The sequence below is a fragment of the Rhipicephalus microplus genome, chromosome 1 (assembly GCF_043290135.1).
Source record: "Rhipicephalus microplus isolate Deutch F79 chromosome 1, USDA_Rmic, whole genome shotgun sequence".
Classification (NCBI taxonomy): domain Eukaryota; kingdom Metazoa; phylum Arthropoda; class Arachnida; order Ixodida; family Ixodidae; genus Rhipicephalus; species Rhipicephalus microplus.
The window spans coordinates 289490723-289511580 of NC_134700.1; the positions used below are offsets into that span (position 1 = coordinate 289490723).

Sequence of the window (20858 nt, forward strand, 5' to 3'; positions counted from 1 at the left end):
GGCCACGTAGTGCTACTTGGGTGCTTAAGCTTGTGGTCTCCGCTGTGAGATTTGCCAGGCTTCAATTTCTCTAGACCCAGAATTGAAACGCTGGTGGGTTTGTGTTTTGTCACAGCTGAGCCAAAGCAAAGTAGTCGCCATGGATCTTACGAGATTGACGAGAGAGAACCTGCTGAACCTGTGTTGGGATCTGGAGCTAGATTTTAATGATGATATGCCTGCTTCTAAACTCCGCGAAGTGATTCTCGAAAGCAATAGTGACAATGAGGAAATCGAGCACTTCGGGAATATGTACTTATTGGACCAGGAGGAGGAAGTAAAAAGGGCGCAAAGAAAGGAAAGATGGCGCCAGGAGGAATTGGAAGCTGAGCGCAGGCATGAAGAACATATGGAAGTACAAAGGGCGCAAAGAAAGGAAAGATGGCGCCAGGAGGAATTGGAAGCTGAGCGCAGGCATGAAGAACATATGAAAAGGATGCAGGAATTAGACGAAGAGATAGATAGGATTCGGCGTAGAGGGGTGGCATTGCAGCAGAGTGGTCAATCCGTAGATGTAGCGCACGAGCGGTGCAAGGTAGCGGCGGTGCCGTTTAAGGTTGAAGAGAAGGCTACAGGTCAGAAAGTTGTAGATGTAGCGCACGAACGGTGCGATGTAACGGCAGTGCCGTTTACAACTGAAGCGGAGGCTACATGTCTGATATCTGTAGATATAGCGGCGGTGCCGTTTGAGGCCGAAGAAAAGGCTAGTGCCTGTAAGGGAATGGAACAGGTTTTAACCCATTCTGAGAGAAAAGAGCTCGCGGTCGCAGCAGGGTGTGAGGGTTCCGTGGTGGTGGAAACGGAGTTAAGATTAACAGAGTGTTCCATCGAACCTTGCAGCCCTGTAGACTATGTTGATGAGCGTCAGAGGCGGACGAAAGGCTCCAGGTTTGGCACCAAGGAATGTGCCAAACGGAGAAAGCGTCCGAAAAACAGAAGCGCGGCAAGGCTCGCGATCAGCACGGCGCGTTTGACGAGGACCTTCGAACGGCGTGGCGGATTTGCGAGAAAAGGCCCGTTGTCTTCTCTGACTGGCTCGAATCGCATGCGTCTAAGCGGCCGGAGAGTGAGGAAAAGAAAAGCGCAATCTACGCGGCCGCGGTCTAGCGATGAACTGATAAGTGATCATCAGGACTGGGCGCGCGAGACGGCGGAGGAGCATATCGGTGATGAAGAACGTCAGAGTAGGACGAAAGGCTCCCAGGTCCGCGCCAAGAAGCGTGCACAGGGGAGAAAGCGTCCGAAGGGCAACAGTAAGGCAAAGCTCGCGATGAGCACAACGCGTTCGAGTAAGGTTTTCAAACGGCGGAGTGACATCGCGAGAAAAGTGCCGTTGTCTTCTCTGACGGGTCTGTATCGTATGCGTCCGAACCGCCGGAAAAGAAAAGCGCATCGTACGCGGCAGTGTTGGAAGGATGAATTGCTAGGCAATCATTCAGACAGTGCGCGCGGGAAAGCTAACAAGCAAGTGGGTGCTGACGAGCATCAGAGGTTGGCGAAAGGCTCCGTAGACGGCACGAAGAAGCATGACAAACGGAGAAAGCGCCGTAAAGACGAGGCAAAAATCGCGACGCGTTTGAGGAATGTATTCAAATGGCGGAGCGAAATTTCAAGAAAGTTGCCGTATCGCAAGCGTCCGAGCGGCCAGAGAACAAAGAAAAGAGAAGCGCATTGTGTGCGTAAGTGGCCGAAGGGCAAGAGACCCTTCCGTTGTTCTCGCGGTGCATTGGACGGGGTGCGGGGCAAAAGAGTCGGTGGTTTTCGAGGGGCAGGAAGCGACAGCAAGTCGGCTTCGAGGAACGTCGCGGGGTTCGGTAGCAGGGCGATTGACGCGTGTTGTAGACCCCGCTTCTCGAGAAAATCGTTCCGGGCGCGACCACCGCGAGTTCGACTCAGAGTTGTTGCGAACAGCTGTTAGCCTCTCGGAAAACGTCGACTCGGGACTGTTGAAAGGAATGTTTTGGTTGTTTACTTTAGTGATTTTGTAAATAACTAGTTTGAACTTTGTTTTCGTTAGCACTCTATCGTTTTAGTTGCCGATATGCGTTGTAAGGAGATCTATTGGAAGGATAGTGACACGCATTAGAGCGTACAGAATTAGGCGTTTGTCATCGGCACCGGAGTTGGTTTGTATGCGTCCGAGCCGCCGGACAAAACGAAAAAAAAAAAAAAGCACGTTGGGTAGAAAGGCAGACCCTTTCGTCGCTCTATCGACGGCATGTTTGATGGACTGCGGGAGTGCGAGGTACTCAGCGAGAGTAAGAACGCAGGTTGTCAGCGCAGAGCTTTGCGGGGGTCGGAGGCGAAGCGAATGGGTTTTGCCATTGTTCCATTCCCGTTCGCCTAGAAAGACCCACAGGACGCGACGCCGCGCGTTCGTCTCAAAATTAAGTGACAGCGGTAAGCGTTTCGGAGGGCTCTCCCGCGGATTTGTATTTTTTAGTTTTGAATATCTGTTTTGACTGTTTAGGTCAGTTTTCCTTTTGGAATGTGTTTTGTACTTCTGCTACTAGATAGCGTTTACGTAGCAGGTACCATGCTGTTTATTTTTTAAGCTTTGTATGTATTGGTTTTAAAGGTAACCGTTTTGCGGCAGTATAACGACACGTTAGGGGCGTTTGTCAAGTAGGACCGACGTTAGAGACGAATTTTGAGTGAGCGCACGGACGCAAGGATATTCTTGCGAGGTTTTCAGGATTCATGCGAAAGTTTTTTTGTTGTTATTTTTTGTTTTGTTCGCATGTCTCCGGTGTTGAAGTAAGGAAAGGTATTCGTGGGTTTACGTGTACGTTTTAGTTCATGAGCTTGAGTGTAGAGTGGTAACCTCACGAGAGTTAATGAGTGGTTCATCCATGCAGGAGCACTATAGCACTGTGATGTGCGTTTGCGGATGTATAATAAAGATGTTCCTGATGCAGGTACAGCACGGCAGTTATGCTTTCGTCTTCTCAAAAGGAATTGACGACTGGCTTTGGCGGCACTAAATTTCGGGAACTAAAAGATAGCGTGAAGTAAAATGCTTTATTTTATGAGTATGATACCTGGTGGGTTACGGCGGATTACTCACGCAAGCACTCGGGTATGCCACGGTGAGCGCATCACTTGACAGTTAGTTTTCTTGAAAGCAGTTTGATGGGAAGATTATTATCGGATCGGGATTAGGAGTTTTGGTGAAACCTCAGAGAAACGTCCCGATTGCTGCTTTGTGTTTGGTAATACTGCTTAAGTAAGGTTGCTTTTGGATAATTTGTCGGACTCGACGTGTCTCAGTGCGGGCAGGGTGCTCTCCCGTGCCTGTGGTGGTGTGTATGAATGCTTTTCCCAGAGGGGAGCCACAAGGAACGAGAGGGAAAGAGTCCTTGGCTGAGCGTCATCAGCAGTGGCCTGGAAGCCAGCACTACACAGCGACACTTCGGGCAACCTGTGCAGCTGGTCACCCTCAGGTCGCTTCTCCCGCCGGCGGACGAGCTGTTGTGACCGGCGCCCGAGCTGACGAGGGAGCGGCGCTCCTTTAATCTCCAAACAAGTAACCGAACGACCGGCTGCCTACTGTTAGGACCGGCGCCAGGTCTGACAATGGATCGGCGTTCCTTTTGATGTTCCCTTTTAGTCGCCAAACGGGTTGGCGGCCTGTGTCCGCCATGTATTGTTCCCCCCCTGGCCGGAGGGTGCGGCGTCTTGCCGCCACGACACCGTGAGCAGTTCGGGAGACCACAAGTGCAGCTTCTTCTTTGGAAGATGACGGCGGCGGCGGCGGCCGGAAATCGTCCCGCTAATTGAACGAGTCGTTCGGCGACCATTTGAAGCTTGTTTACGGCGGCCCTTTCGATGGATGCAGTCATCAACTTCAGACCCCTCGCCCAGCGACACCCCTTGACGAGGAGGAGCCACGTTCGTGCCACATGGCCGTGCAGTGACCACGCTTCAATTTTGAACGTTCACGTGGACCGTGCGTGCTCGCCACCCTCGCGGGTAATGTGTGATCCGTGGTTGGACGGTGCCCTCTGTACGCGGTCCCCGATCTAGGGATCTGGGGAGGACAGACCCTTTATAATGAGCCCCCACGGCTCATTCGGTGTGCTTTTTTTCGAGAAGAGAACCAGGCAGAACAGAGCAGAACCGAGCAGAACCATGTAGAACCAAGCACCATGGAGCGCTATGTTAGGAGTCATGTAGAGGCCTGCCACGTTTGAGGGCTCACCGTGTAGGGAGTTCGCAATGTATATATTGTAAATAAACCCTCTTCAAGTCTCTCTTCCTCCTGCCTCGACAACTTCATCCCGGACCTCCGGTGTCTGGAAACCCCGGTCGCAACAATACCCACCTGAGGTGCTTTGTACGACACAGCACAAGTTGCCCACAGCTTAAACGTCTTCGCCGTTAAAACTAAATGAGCCCGAGAGAATGATATTTTTATGCAACTGGTTACATATGTCAAGTACCCAATGGGTATTCTGGAAATTTTTCTACGCTTTGTGAGGATCTCTGCTGGTATAAGCACGTTACAGATCTGGAACGTCACGTTGCTCCTGGAATAAATACAATTCTGCGGACCCATATGCTTTGGTTGTTGCTCTTGTCCCTCAATGCATCAGCCATGTAAGACAAGAAAACTGCATACAGTGATAAAGGGGGGGGGGGGGGGTAAAAAAGTCTTAGAAATCTTTTTGCATATTTCAAGAAAGATGTAGTGATTTTTAAAATCTACTCTCTATGCACGTTCTTGCAATGCGAGTTCCCTTAACTATACATGATACAGAACGCTCTTCCCTATATACCTCGTCTTCATTCACCTTGCGTTGCGTTATTACCTTCAGCACACTATGAACCAACTAGCCAAACAACATGTCTCATTATCATACAGAACTCGCTTCCGAACACTTTCGCATAGCCGGCATCCATAACTTTCCCTTACAGTTTTGTTTCTGTCAAAATACACAGCGTGCATCCCACGACCCGGAGCGACGAGAAATATATAGGACCGTGCGAGGAAGCATACGTGCCCGGCGTGATAAGTTTTCCGACAGAGGGACGCGCCAATGCACAGCCGCGACTTCCCGTATCGATTCTCTTCACGTTTCCGTCATAAGTCGCACCGAAGATGCCCCGATCGATATCCTCGCGTTTCAATGTCAGCACGGCTATGGGCCGCGCTTCATTCATATATATTATCTCGCGGCGCACGCCTTGTTGCCCAAGTCGAGCGCTGTATTGATCAGCAGCCCTGTCTTCGAGTCCGCGACGAGACCGGCGCACGGTGACACGGAATATGAGGCAAATTAAGGAGATGACAATCTCGCGGGGCGAATTCCCTAATCAAGAAACTGGTTCTGTGTGATGTAAAGAAAAAAAAGAGAGAGGGGGAAAATCGGGTAAAGTAAAATGACGAACTATATATCTGGCGGCGCTCTCGTATATGCGAGGGTCGCTGCTGTGTCGCGTTATCGGCTGTGGCCACACTAACGGAAGTAAGGTTTGTTTACTTTCGCTGGTGATGCCAGATTAAAAAAAAAAAAGCCCGACCTGGGCGAAGGAGGCGGCGACAGAGGGCGCCCTCCGCAGGGAATATCGCAGGTCACTCCATGAAAAGAAAGAAAGTATACTGCGAAATCTTTGACTCGCCGTGCTTTACTTTTCATCTTGTGTGCCTTTCTACGTTAGCGTTTTTATTATTGAGTGTTTTTTTTTTTCACGGATGGCGAGTGTGTGGCGTATGGCTTCGCATTTCTCGCTGCGGGCTCTTTTTGTCCGATACGAAGGCGGTGTGAAGGTCGCGCCGTACCACCCATAGTCCTCCACGGTTGAAATGTATGGTCTTGTAGCCTTGTAACGTCGTTTTTTTTTCTTATTTAGCAGCTCTTAATTCATCCGAGAAGCGAGCCACTCTTCACTGTACGAGGATGTCCTTTAAGTTTGCCGCAACGCTTTTTAATCAAAAGAGAGGCAGAGAGAGATAAAGCCTTGCAGACGTTGTTCATGAGGCTAATCGTATGTTTTTAATTACGCACAGCAGATTACAAGGGCGTGTGACTTGCTGCGCACGCTACGTTTAAATTATCGTTCTTGCGCCTGTATTGAAGAAACTAACAGGGGACAAATCTTACTGACAGCTGACCAGAATGATTTTTTAATACGTATTGATGACTTACTAAACTCATGCTTTTAGTTTTCCTCCTTCGTTATTTTAAACAACGAAGATGAAGAGAAATGCAATTAGAAAAATGGAATGCAATGTCTAACAAGCAAAACTCTCAGGAGTTGGCCGGTAGTTCGAAGTGCAGGAAGCTTTGGTAGTATAAGGACTGATCGACATGAATTGTGTTGCGCATGCCTATCCGCGAAGCGCTTTCATCCACAACATCTTATTTCCTTTTTCCTTCGCATGGCGTAGGGTAGGAGATCGGATTTTCTATTACGTTTCACTTCTTTGCCATCGTATTCGCCTCTGCCTCCCTTACGTCATACAACAGCCAAGCTTTGGATAAACAATTATGGAAGGAAAGTGGAGATTTCCAACGCACTGTTTTTCGACAAGCCGACTTAATTTACTGTGCAAGGCTGTTGTTATAGCGCCATGCTTGAACGATAGCGACAGCGAAGCACCCAGAACGGTGTCTGCACAGAGCGTTGACCGTGAACTAGGAGCAAACAATGACACAAAGAGATAATAATAAAACAATAACTGTTGGGGTTTAACGTCTCAAAACCACCATATGATTATAAAAGTGACGTCATAGCGGAGGGCTCCGGAAACTTCGACCACCTGGGGTTATTTAATGTGCATTTAAATCGAAGCACACGGATCTCGCGCTCGCTGGATTTCGTGCCAACCGGTTGTGTCCCTGCGACCTCCGACGACAGCGTAGCTCTGGCCGACTGGGCTCGCCCTATACGCCATCTCCTCACGCCGACAAGAGCTCTCGCCGAGTGGTGCCCCGTCCTCGGACTCCTGCGACCGTTTCCATCTTTCTTATCTCCTCTTTACTTCTGTCGCTCACTGTCCCTGCGCCTCGCTCCCTCCTTCCTCTCTCTATATATACCTTTTAATCCTATCCTTTTAATCCCTCCTTACCCCCATCCCTTGTGAGCTACTGTTGAAGGCCTTACTGAACTTTTCGCGTGGCAGTGGCCTATTATATAGACTATAGCACCCCAGCCCCCACCCCTTTTTTTTTGCGCGCGTCTGTTTCCCTCTTCACTTTCTTTCCCATCTTTCTTCCCCATTCCCCTTCCCTAGTGCAGGGTAGCAAACCGGATGCTCCATTTTCTGGTTAACCTCCCGGTCTTTCCCTAATTTTATTCTCTCTCTCTCTCTCTCTTTACTGTTGAAGTGTCGCACTCTGCTGCAGACAGTTACGGGGCTCACTTTTCTCTTCTTTTCCCTTTAAGAATCACATAAGAGCTTTTCCACCTTGATCGAAAATGCGTCCGTCGCGGCTGGGATTCTATCCCGCGACCTGCGGGTCAGCAGCGAGTGCCTTAGCCATTGTAAAGCACCGTGGCGGGTTGACAAGAAAGAAAAAGGAACTTACCTAACAACCATGTTAAGCGCAATAAAGACTATCGATGGAAAAATCGATGAATGAAAACGAACGAACGAACGAAAGAAAGAAAGAAAGAAACTTACAGTAAAGCTGCATTTAGTGCCGCGAAAAGAATATAACAGCCTCAGTAACCCAAGAAGGCCGATTTTCCACCCACCCGTGTTCACATTTATCAAACATGCAACAAGCTGAGCGGCACATATAAATTCAATCAAAATGCAACACTTTTCGCCCTCTCGGCGACCGACGAGCCTTGCATCGAAGGAGCGCGCTAATGGGATTCGGCAACACTGTGTAAGGAGACAATGTATAAAAGCAACACCGAGATCCGTTGCCGCGCGCACTGTCCGAGCCAACAACGAAGAAGCGCAACGACCCAGACGGAAACACGTGTTGCGACCGCACGCCTACGCTGCGACCACGCCCTTCGGAGCACGCACGGCATTGGCCGAGCTGTCACGCCATGTATAGACGGCGGCATTTTTGAATCCGCGGGGAATACAACTCGCGCCCGTGCGGGAGTGTTTGCCCTCGGTCAACTGCGTCTCTCGATCTGTCGGCAAATACGAAAAAAAAAAAAAAAAAGCGCGCGATCGAAGAATGGTTTAAAGGCGTCACTTCTATACGTGGTCGTGAGGGGGAAGTGGTGTAGGTCGACGAGCATGTATGCAAAAACACTCGTATAACTCGTCACAAGGGCCGTTACAAACATACGCCTGCACATACTCGCTAAAGCGTAGTAAAAAAACGAGAGTGAACACGGAAGGCGAACGCCTTCGTATATATTGAAATCTGCAATGTTGCGACCCGAAATGAAAGATTTGTCGGTCGACACAGAAGAAACAAAATAGAGAGAACACTTGATCACGTGCAGAACATGAATCGTGAGTCTCTGAAAACGTGGCATCGATCATATGCGATTGCTTTAGTCATGCTGTTTTTTTTTCTTCTTTTTTTTGCGATGCCCTTACAATAGGGAGAGATTACAAAGAGCCCAGGACACAGTGTTAACAGAACGATGGTCGCTGTAGATACGATTTCACTCGCACTTGCGGGGTTGAACGAAAAGCGCAAGTTTCCGTAGATAGAGATGCGCTCAACTATATGCGACTATAGCGGCACGTTAAAAAAATGAGAAGACGGAAATTCTGGGGAAGATGGAAGCTTGAAAAAAGTTAAAAAATTCTTGAACACGAGGTTTCGCTAGAGCCGATGTTTCGAGAAGCAGACTCTTCAAATCCGCAACTCCTGGCAGCCGTGTTAACAAATTTGTCATATAGTGGCACGTGACCTGATTGGGTTGTCTTTCAGATATCATCCAGTCACACTGCACAGCAGTACATGTACCGCCGACTAAAAAAAAAAACAATTAATAAGAAGTGTATGAGAGTTGAATGCTTCATATGCGAGGCACTGAAGTTTTACACCGCTATGTGCAGCTCTAACTAGAGAGCATGCACGACAGTGTGTGTTGATCACTGAATATCATTGTTACTTCTGCTGCGCATAAAATGAAAACAAAAATGAAAGCCTCTGGACCCATAACAACAAGGCTAGTAGAGGACACAAGGTAGACCGATATGTTGAACGATAAAGCGATATAGACATCAACTATTCACACAAACCATCGGAACAACACTATAGTTCAGACTTCTCGCGTAAAATCAAAGGCTCACAAAGTGATCACAACTCCTAATTTGTACCTTCGTGAGGCATTCAAAATAGCTTGATGGGTTTAATAAGTAACGTTCAAATGATTAGATGACACCGTAGACATTATTAAAATCCTACTCCAATCACGACTGCCATTTAAATTGCAGTAATCTGTTGCTGTATATCGTTTGGCATATGTACAGACGGGTCCACTGTTAAAGGGCACACCTGCGTGGGCAGCATGTTTCGATTTTGCTACCTTAGGGAATCATAGCGGCTTAGGTATGCATAAAGCTACTGGTGGTTAAATGTTCCGACTCCTTTTGACAGACTATTGACGTGCATGCAGGCTGTTTTTTTAATCCACTTGCTCCTAGAGGGTGTTTCGGAAGGAAGGTGGCTGCTGATGGCATCCCACCGCTGCCACCAGTTGTAAAGGTCGGAAGGAAGGAGGTCGCTGGAGGATACGAGAACAAACAGGTTTATGGCACTATTTACACATATTTACAGAAAAGAAAGGTTAGTGTTTTCACAAACCACGAGCGTGGTGGTTGAACGTTGGTGGGTTGCCATCATCTGCAGTTCCTTCCCTTCGACCCAGCCATAACAACTGGTGGCAGCGGTGGGATGCCATCAGCAGCCACCTTCCTTCTGAACCTTAACAGCTGGTTGCAGTGGTGGGATTCGAACCCACGCCCCCGAAGAGACTGGTGGCAGCGGTGGGTTGCCATCATCTGCAACTCCTTCCCTTCGACCCAGCCATAACAACTTGGTCTGGGTAATTACTCAAATCTTCGACAGCGTCTGGCAAACTGGGTGCCGAAGGGATTGAGAGCCTCTCCAGTGGACCGGCTTACGCACCATGGCGTCTGCCCAGATGAATTTGCAGGCCAAACTTAACAAGGGCCAGGAATTTCGATTATGTACATTCGAGTGTTTCCTTTAACAGTGGATCATACTGTACATCCATAGGTTAATTTTACTATAGTTGTGGCAGCTCTTGCCTTTTCGGCCCGTGTAACAGTGCTCGCATTCATGTGCGACTATGCAGGCTGTTTTTTAATCCACTTGCTCCTAGAGGGCCAGGAATTTCGATGATGTACATTCGAGTGTTCCCTTTAACAGTGGATCATACTGTACCGATCCATAGGCTAATCTTACTATACAGTTATGGAAGCTCTTGCCTTTTCGGCCCGTGTAACAGTGCTCGCTATTCACGTGCGACTGACACACCACGCAGGCTGTTCGGCACCAAGTGCTCCAAGTGCCGGCAGGCTTTCTGCCGCACAGACTTCGTGATGCGCGCCCGGCAGCACGTGTACCACCTGGACTGCTTCCGGTGCCAGGCCTGCGAGCGCCAGCTCATGCCTGGCGACGAGTTTGCGCTGCGAGAGGACGGCCTCTTCTGCCGCGCCGACCACGACGTGCTCGACAAGTTCGCCTCCTCCGCGCACGGAGCGCCACCCGCCGCCAACGGCATACACGTCGCTCGTGAGTACCACAGCTGTTTTTGTTATTAGAAGGAAACGGAGAGAAAAGTGAGCCCCGCAACTGTCTGCATCAGGGTGCGACACCTCAGCAGTAGCTCACAAGGGATGGGGCTGAGGAGGAATTAAAAGGATAGGAATAAAGGTGTAGAGAGAGAGAGAAAGAGAGATGAGGTAGGTCAGAGAGCGACGGCATATCAAGGGGATAGGAGAGATAGGAAAGATGGAAACACAGTCATAGGAGTCCGAGGAGGGGGCACCACTTGCGAGAGCTCCTGGCGGCGTCAGGAGATGGCGTATAGAGCAAGTCCAGTAATTCAGAGCTACGCTGTCGTCGGAGATCGGCGTCAGGAGATAACGTAGGGCGAGCCCAGTCGGCCAGAGCTACGCTGACGTCGAAGATTGCGAGGGCACAATTGGTAGGCACGGAATCCAGTGAGCGACGAGTACCAAAGCTGCTTCTTCTGTGTATACACACGCATGCGCGAGTTTGCACGTGCACTAAACGCGACCGATGCATGTTCGATACATGTTCCGACGAGAGGGTGAAAGGAAGCTTGCAGGATAGGTGGCACTTCTCCTGCCATTCTCTTCCCAGGCACTGCGCCGTGCTCCCGACCGGGCTGCAGAAATTAGGTGCCTTTTTTCATCGTCTAACCACTACCACCACCACCATTCTCTTCTATAACTTCTCTGCTCCACGAGGAGTAGAAAATCAGCGATATATATGCGCCTGCCATATAAGTGATTGCCTTTCGACAAAAGGCCTTATCTCCCTCTTTATCTGCCTTCATCGGTGCAAGGCACTGCAGGGCCCGAAGAAGAAAGGGCAGTCATGTGAATTGAGAAGTTTGGCACGAATAAGGCAGCTATACCACGCTTGAACGATATACGTTTGCTTTATGAAACATATCTAGTCCAAACGTATCTGGTTATATATAATCTCCAGAAGCGTGTATACAGTGGGGGGGGGGGAAGGGGGATAGTCGGCAACACATTGAACACGTAAAACTGCGCCTACGTATACAGGGCACAAGAAGAAAGCTCAGCGCAAACTAACAATTGATTTCTTTGGATGACGCCTCTTTCCCAAAGCAGCAAAGCGAATGCGCACTATCAGACATAACCGCAAATTGTGTACGACAATTAAAGTATATATTTTGTTTCTGTATTTTGATGGCGGGCTTCTCCACACAGCCCGCAGTTGATGTTATCCCCGCATTTTGGCACGAACGCACAGGGTGGGTTGGGTTGAAGGTCAGGCTGCCAGACCAACCAACGTATACGTTCCTCACAACCATTCCAATGTGAAGTATATGCTATGTAACGTCTCGCTAGTTCTCGCAATTTCACCACGAGTTCACGTTCCCGTCTTCACAGTGAACAGTGGTGCAAGCAATTTGCCCCTCGACTACGCACCGGTTAGCCATACCCATGCAACGCGGTGTTGGTGACCCGACGGTAGCGGGATCGAAGGCCACCTGCGGCTGCCGCATTTAGATGAAGTACAAATGCTAAATACGCGTGCACTTGGAGTTAGGCGCACGTTATGGAAATTTCCGGAGCCCTCCCTTACCCGGCGTCCCCCATAGTCACATCGTGGTTTTGGGTCGCTAAACACCAACAAGCGTTATTTCTATTTTTCCCATTAGATCGATAGATTACGCGAAACATGACTTAACGATGAGTTAAAAGAGTTTAAGAATAGTGAAGGACAGGAGTCGCACGAAAAAGTAGCAGCATCCCTCATGTCTTTGACACAGAGTCTTTCGGCACTCCGATTGAGCCCGTACACTCACCAGGGACACAAGTATCCGGCGTTTCGAAATCAGTTCCCTGGTATGTAAGGGCTCATAGACTCCCTTGTTAGGTGCATCACCGTCTTGACAGTGCGTGCAGGCGCCCGAATGAAGTAGTGGCCACATATTCGTACCACTGTTTCCGGCCACGCGATTAGTGCTGAGCAAATGCGACATAACGTCATTCGTCATCGAAAGAACTTGTTGAACGTAAATAGTACTGAAGCCAGCAAACGTAACCTGGCTGAGATTGCAAAAAAAGAGAAAAAAATTGAAAATCGAGCAGACTATACCCTACGTGTTATTGCAAAAAAAGAGAAAAAAATTGAAAATCGAGCAGACTATACCCTACGTGTTCATTCCTTGCTTGCCGAGATTAGTGGGAAGGACCTAAGCTGTCACAAAGTGTGTGTTGCTCCCTTCATTTTCTTTGCAAGATATTGTTTAAAAGAAGAAGTGATCGCCTTTTGCTCAGACGCTTGATATTCGCAAGCGTGTACAGGCTCGCGAATTCGAATGGGACAAATAAAAAAGACTGTCAGTCGCAAGACGGGAAGCCCGCTGTGCCGGCGCTCTGCGCGGGAGATGTGTCAACGCAAGTCGGTGGGGGAAATTCTCGCTAAAGTGCAGAAAACTCTGTCCTCGCCCATTTCCCTGAGCGCTGGAGTCCTGCGGGAGGTAATTAGGCTAATGGCAGGGCGGGAAGACGACGCTGTCGCCAACGGAGCCGATTCTTCGACCGAGACTCGCTAAAGACGGGGGCGGCCCGCAGCTAGGAATGGGGCAATTAATTGCTCCTCCGACCTCCTGCGCACCCTGCGACGACGGCAGCGCTCTGCGTCGAGTGCGACGTCCCCGGTAGGTGGCGCCACGGGTGCCTTTCGTACTTTGAGTCAGCTTAGTTTCCTTGCTTGTGTCTATAAATAGCCGTCATAGCTTCTATACAGTTTATATAGCTCGTGTAGCTTGTATTAAATTCCGTTTATGCTCTATCACTTCATATAGATTCCTTACTCAATATAGCATCTTAGTTTATGCATCTTCATTCGCCTATAAACAGCATCCTAAAGTATTTATAGGTTCTATATTTCATACAGCTTTTTTTGGTATATAATCATAGGCGTCTGCAGGGCTTTACCATAAGGGGATGAGGCACACTTCAACGCAGCAATAATTGTGTTATACGGCGTTCTGCAGTCGGACATATGTACTATGCGTGCATAGGCGCGACATGCTGCACAAAGCGCTGCTTAACTTCGCGAAATTTAACTACAGATACATACACAGTGTTCTTCCGAGGGATCCCATTCGTACTCTGGAGTAACATGCTCGACGATGCAGACCGATTAAGACGCACAGGTGATAATGCATAACCACACGGTCCCATTTCACCTTCGGTTGCGTCATGACAGTACCGTATCATGAAAATGACGAAGCTTGCGGTGATACGCATACCCACCTTTCATTTACAAACTTGAACTTATATTCGTCAAATAGTGCACATGCACCAGAAAGGAACCGAAGTTAGTGCAGTGTCGAATGATTAGTTGATGAATGCCAACCGATACGCGACACTTACATGCACAAAAATGGGTCGTAAAAAGTCAAATATCCTGCTGCGGAGATAATAGCTTTGTGAGGCAACTGGAAGCATGTTCTATAAAGCATTCGCGCTCAACAAATTCATTTCAACACAATGTTGTCGGTGGCGTTTAAGTATAGCCGCATTTTGATTGATTTTGATTTGTGGGGTTTAACGTCCCAAAACCACTATATGATTATGAGAGACGCCGTAGTGGAGGGCTCCGGAAATTTTGACCACCTGGGGTTCTTTAACGTGCACCCAAATCTGAGTACACGGGCCTACAACATTTCCGCCTCCATCGGAAATGCAGCCGCCGCAGCCGGGAATCGAACCCGCGACCTGCGGGTCAGCAGCCGAGTACCTTAGCCACTAGACCACCGCGGCGGGGCCCGCATTTTGATGTAGGCTATAAGTAGCTCCGAACCTCGCAGCCGTTTTCTGAATGCCAACGTGGAGCCCCACCAGCGTACTAGTTTCCTGTATGCGAATCACTCAAACGATATGCAGCTACGTATATTACGCGTCGCATTACTGACATGCATGCAAAAAGACGCAGTAGTTGACTGATGCGCTTCCAAACAGCATTTCGCGCGTGCATGGCTGAGATCCTTCAGAACTACACAATAGAGACTGCTCCGGGGCCACCCAATCAACTTTGCAGAACGAGTGCGACCGACGGAGATACAAAAGAAAAACAAAAGCAGGGGAGGAGGTAGAGGACGTAGATGACTGCGGCGTTCGAACGAACTCGTGAGGAGGTGGATAGACTGGGCCGCGTCTTCTCGTCCCGCTTATACAGTCACGCCTGCATAGCCCGTGGGCTTCCAGAAGCTCCAGAGGGCCACCGCGCGGTCCTATAGTGGCGCTGTATCAGCGGCTTGGAATGGCGCGTTTACCTGATTAAGGGTGGGCGGCCGCATTCATTATTCACGCGCGGCCCTATATAGCAAAAAACGTTCCAACAATCTCATTGCGGCGGCGCCAAGCTTTGCCGGCTCGCTTGCTCCCGCCGCTTCCCCCTCTCTCTCCTCTCCCCCCCTCCGTCTCCTTTGTTCCACCTTCTCAGTTAGCTTCTTTATTCATCGATACTTTCACGGGTACATCGTGCGAATATAACGACCGTCTCTGTGTGCATATAAGGGTGGGTGCACACGGCACAGTGTTTAACGTGCTTATATGGTGCTCATTTATGCAAGATAGAGAGAGTGAGACAGAAAGAGATAGACAGTCAAAAAGGTGTCTGTTTCTTTCACTTCCTGTATGCATACAAGTGGCTCGCGAACTGCGTTGTGCGGCAGGACGTTGGAGACTTGCTTTTTTTTTTTTTCGGAGGCAACTCTGTGTACGCGTTTACGTTTCGTCGTTTCTTTTTTTTTCTCCATTTCTCACTGAAGGACAGCGAAACAGCACAGCGAGGAGGCGTTGCAGTTTGCTGTCGTAGAGAATAATAAAACGAAGTTAAACGCGATAACTCGGAACGCTCGTTGCGTCATTCGGCTGGATTACGCAAGGCAGCCGGGTAGTAGACTTTCAAGAAGTGGAACGAGTTACAAGGTCTTTTTGTTTTGTTTTTATTTTTAAAGATAAGATTTCTGGTAATGCGAACGGACGGCGAGAAACTCGGTTGGGCATGTCAGGACAAGACAGTGTTCGAATTAATGCAATTCGATCGAGCACAGCGCTGGAGGAACGGGAGAAACACCATCGCAGGCTGATCCTCCGTGTCCACAGTGTTTTCCGTGGGCTTTGCGGCACGTATACACGCAGGTTAGAGATTTACAAAATGAACACTGAGCAGTTTTGAAGCTTCGTACTTTCTTTTTTTGCTGGAACGCATGTGTTCTTCTCCATACTTGATGCATACCAAGCAATCTCGAAGTTTAAGGCTGATGTGGTTACGAAATATATGAAAGCTGTGAAAGGAAATATTTGTGTGTTTGAAAACTGCGCAGGTTGGTAAAGAATCATTGCAAACATCTATCGGCTCTCTCTCTCTCTCTTTTTTTAGCCCCATTCTTTTCCGCTGTTTTGCCTCCATCTGTTGTGTATGCATATACTGAATGCATATAATGCATATATTTTGTTTGCGTTGGTCGCGAACCCGTAATATTCTGGCGTCGTCGTCATGGTAAATATGTTAGCGTCTTAGCTAGTCTTTGGGTTTTGACTTACGACGTCCCGGGAAGCGGAGTTGACCAAAATTGGCGGGGACCTCTGCTTTATAGGCGTCCGGTGGCGGTGTTCACACATCGTCGCTCGTGAACATTGGCGTCGGTCGTCCTTGCGTTAACAGTGTTTCTTCGCGCTGCCGAAGCGGATAACCGGGGCCTCGTATATAGACAAACGCGTGGATGATACCTGCTCCGCCAGATGCCGCAACTGCGCTCAGTTGCCGACAAGAAAACGGTCTGCTCTTGCGATAGACTCATTAATTTTAATGAATTATTCTGACAGTTAACTCGATCATATAATAAACAAACTTGTGCTCCATATCATACGTACCCCATTTAGCTCTTTCTCGACCAAGATCTGCCCGCTTTTATTGAGGAGGAGCAGCCTAGCTGTGGCGTCCTGTGGTATACATTCATGGTACCGACACACGTTTCAAGTGTTGCCCTTGTGGACGCAACGCCTCTAGAAGGTACCTCTACCGAGTGTAATGTCGTTCATAGTTGATTAATACTACGTGTAATTGGTAGATTTCTCAAGTATTTGATTTATTGTGCCAAAGTGATTCATTGTTGAACAACCTTTCTGGAAGCGAGTTTGTTATCTATGTTGATTAAAAACAAGTGTGGCTCTTATCCAGAGCCAGACAATGTTCGTGAATTTATCGCAGTCTACCGAATCTCTTGAATAAGGCTTACGAAGAACTGGTAACAGGAATAAAGCTGAAGGTTAATAAATGTGCTCATATAGCAAGAAACCAGAAGGCAGCCGTAGGGAGAGAGAGAAAAGAAACAGAAATAAAACTTTTGGGGCAACAGGGCCCTCACCTTTTTTACGTCTCAGAAAAGCGAGCGGCGGGGACCGGTATATATACGGCGGTGGTTAAAACAAAGAGCGTGTGGACAGATAAGCCAGTACGATGCTCACTGCTGCGGCCGGTATCGCAACAAACAACGACAGAAACAAGAGAAAGAAATTGCCTGAGGAACGAAAGAAAACGAGCGCAAAGTGGTCGGTGGCAGAGTGGTGGCGCCATCGTGCGACCTCTGGCGGCGGTGTGCCGTGGCGCCACTGCGGCCCTACGGCCCAGACCGTCGGCGGGGCAGGACCCGGTGCCTTTGAAGTGGCTGCTTCGCGGGGCCGTCCCCGAGATAAGCGCCACTCGCGCCTACCTGCGGACCGCGGGGTTAGTTGCGTGCACTGCGGTGCACGGCGCGGCGGTGGACTGACCGAGTCGAAGTGGTGCGTGAAGAAAACTGTATCGCCCCAGCGCCCCCCAAGACACATATGAATTGCTGCCGCTGGCCTCAATGTGGGCACGAGAGCAGTGGTCTCTGCACAGCTCTAAGCCGCTATTTCTTCACCATGCAGGCCTTCTTTGCGAACATCCTGCCGTGGTTATCAATTTGCTCTGCTGGCTTGGCGCATGTTTGTGCGCCGCTACCGACAACGAACCTCGTCAGCGTAGCCGATCAACACATGCCGAGCTCTGACGCCCCTTGGGTGCTCTTTGAGGATCCACCAGCCCCATCGACGACAGCAGCAATCGCCACCGACAGTTTTAAGAAGCAACACCTGGACACCGCCTTCAGTGGGCACGAGAGCAGTGGTCTCTGCACAGCTCTAAGCCGCTATTTCTTCACCATGCAGGCCTTCTTTGCGAACATCCTGCCGTGGTTATCAATTTGCTCTGCTGGCTTGGCGCATGTTTGTGCGCCGCTACCGACAACGAACCTCGTCAGCGTAGCCGATCAACACATGCCGAGCTCTGACGCCCCTTGGGTGCTCTTTGAGGATCCACCAGCCCCATCGACGACAGCAGCAATCGCCACCGACAGTTTTAAGAAGCAACACCTGGACACCGCCTTCAGTGGGCACGAGAGCAGTGGTCTCTGCACAGCTCTAAGCCGCTATTTCTTCACCATGCAGGTGTGTACTCCTTTACTACACGCTAAAAAATCTGACAACCGCTGTCTACTGCTGTTCCCGTGCCCACGGGTGTTGTGCGAGACTCTGTGTGAATGTTTTTCAATGGCTCACACCTTGCTTTGTTCCGACGACATTGAGACTAACCCTGGACCCAATACCCGTGCTACAACACAACAAGAATTTCATGAGTTACCCGAAAACCCTGCCGAACAAATGAATGTCTTATTCCATATGTTGAAAGACGTGCACTCGCGTTCGTTACAGAGCTCACAGTGTCAGTCTGAGCTTGCTATTGATGTAAAAGCAATTAAAGCCGGACAAAAAAACATTCACGTTGAAATTACTGGTATCCGGAAGCGGCTTGACGAATTGGAAGAAAAATCGATCAAACTGGATACTATGACTGAAGAATTAGCAAGTGTGCAAAAAGCCGTAGAAGAACTAACCGACGAGAATAACCACGTGCAATCTAGACTAACCGAGCTAGAGGACAGGTCCAGAAGGGACAATTTAATCTTTCATGGTGTTCCAGACTCTAGAGAAACGTGGCAAGAAACCGAGGCGAAATTGACGAATTCTATTTCTGCTATTCTTGACAGTTTTTCCAGCGAGTCATTTCAAAGGGTGCACCGTTTGGGTAACCCTTCACCCACTAAGTGCCGCCCCATCGTCGCCAAGTTCACTGACTTCAAAACGAAAGAGAAAGTGCTGTCACTGCGCAATCAACTAAAAGATAAGAATATTTCAGTAAGCGAAGATTTCTCTGTGGCAACGAGGCAGGCACGTAAAAAACTTATTGACTTTGGGAAAGCTCAGGCCGGTTCTTCACCACTTAAGCTGCGTTACAACAAGTTACTACTAAATAACAAATGTTACATGTATTTTCCCGAGTGCGACAAAGTTCTAGAGGTGAAAAAACGTACCAATTATGTCAATAATGCGAGAGTTTCTTCTTCTGTGAACACGACTACATAGGGTTGCGCGAGGGGAGGTGACCACAAATCAAATCTTCAGGTATCTGTCATTTTTTCTAACGTTAGAAGTGTACTAAATAAATATAATTCTTTATCATCAGCTATTGATACATGTAGCGCAAAAATAGTTGCATTGACTGAAACTTGGCTCCATGCGCATGTCCGCGATCAAGAAATCTTTGATGACGCAAACAATTTTCACATGTACCGTTGTGATCGGACAGTGCGCAGGGGAGGCGGCGTTCTTCTGGCAGTCTCAAAAGACACTCCTTCTTCCTGTATTCATATTAACACTGAACTAGAGCTAGTCTGGGCTATAGTAACCATTGGACACCATAAGATAATATTAGGTGTATGCTATCGTTCTCCCTCTTCACCTTCAACATTTGTCGATGAACTTCACGACGCAATTAATATAGTTTGCACACGATTTCCATCACATCCCCTGTTTCTCCTCGGAGATTTTAACTTTCCTAGTATAATGTGGAACGCATACGCACCCTACTCTTTACCGTCTTCGCCACAACCAAATGAATTCATTAACCTATGTTCAACGTTTTCCCTGACGCAAGTAGTGGCCTTACCGACTAGGGCAACTACTAGCAGTGCTAGCATTCTTGATCTGATACTAACAAACCGACCAGACTTTGTTACCGCTATAACCTACGCACCAGGTATCAGTGACCATTCTTTACTTTCATTTTCATTTAATGCACCCTGTCCTAATAGAGATAAAAAAAAGAAAAAGATACGGGACTATAAAAAAGCCAACTTTGACAAGATAAACAGTGAACTAGCAACTTTTCTAGACATATTTCTAAGCAGTTTTGATACCCGTTCAGTGCAGTGTAACTGGGATATGTTTGCAGCTGAAGTTGAACAACTAACCAATAAGTATATCCCTTGCCGTACTATCACAGCTAACGCACGTGCGCCATGGTACAACGCGTACATCAAACGCTTATCTAACCGAAAGAAACGTTTTTATCGTGCAGCAAGATGTTTACCTACTAACCACCCACGCTGGGCTGCCTACAAATCTGCATCATCCATCTACATATCTGCACTAAAATCCGCTAAAGACAACTTCCTCACTCAAGTTCTGCCGTCTATGTTACAAACAGATGCAAAAAAATTCTGGCGAGTTATTAACCCCTTATCTGACAATCATATTTCTTTGATCGATTCATCCGGTAACGAAATTAGTGAAGCCCTTTGCGCTTCTGTTCTCAACGATTCTTTTATCCAAAACTTCTCCGTAGATAGCCATAATGATTTACCTAGCGCAACCTTGCACAATTATTCACCCATGTCATCCGTGATTATCGAAACTCTTGGAGTTGTACGTCTCATTGAATCACTTAAGAACGATTCATCTCCTGGTTATGATGGTATTAACACAAAATTTTTAAAAAATACTAGCGCTTATAGTTCCATTATAGTTACTAAAATTTTTCAACAGTCACTAGATACTTCTACTATTCCTAGTCAATGGAAAATCGGAAAAGTCGTTCCACTCCATAAATCTGGTAATAAACACTCTTCGAATAATTATCGTCCCATTTCTTTAACCAGTATTTGTTGTAAAATGCTCGAGCATATAATATTTACAAACATAGTCAATTTTTTAGAATCAAATTCATTTTTCACGTCAGCACAACACGGCTTCCGTAAAACAT

At 48.2% G+C, this 20858-nt stretch overlaps 1 protein-coding gene across 1 annotated transcript in view; it reads left to right on the forward strand.

The window, feature by feature from the left end:
- The window catches only part of tup (LIM1_Isl and LIM2_Isl domain-containing protein tup), a 184413-nt gene that overhangs the window by 83742 nt on the left and 79813 nt on the right, over positions 1-20858 (forward strand). The window contains exon 3 of the mRNA XM_037412135.2: positions 10477-10727. Coding sequence (XP_037268032.2) covers positions 10477-10727 — 251 coding nt within the window. The remainder of the gene's footprint in view (positions 1-10476; positions 10728-20858) is intronic.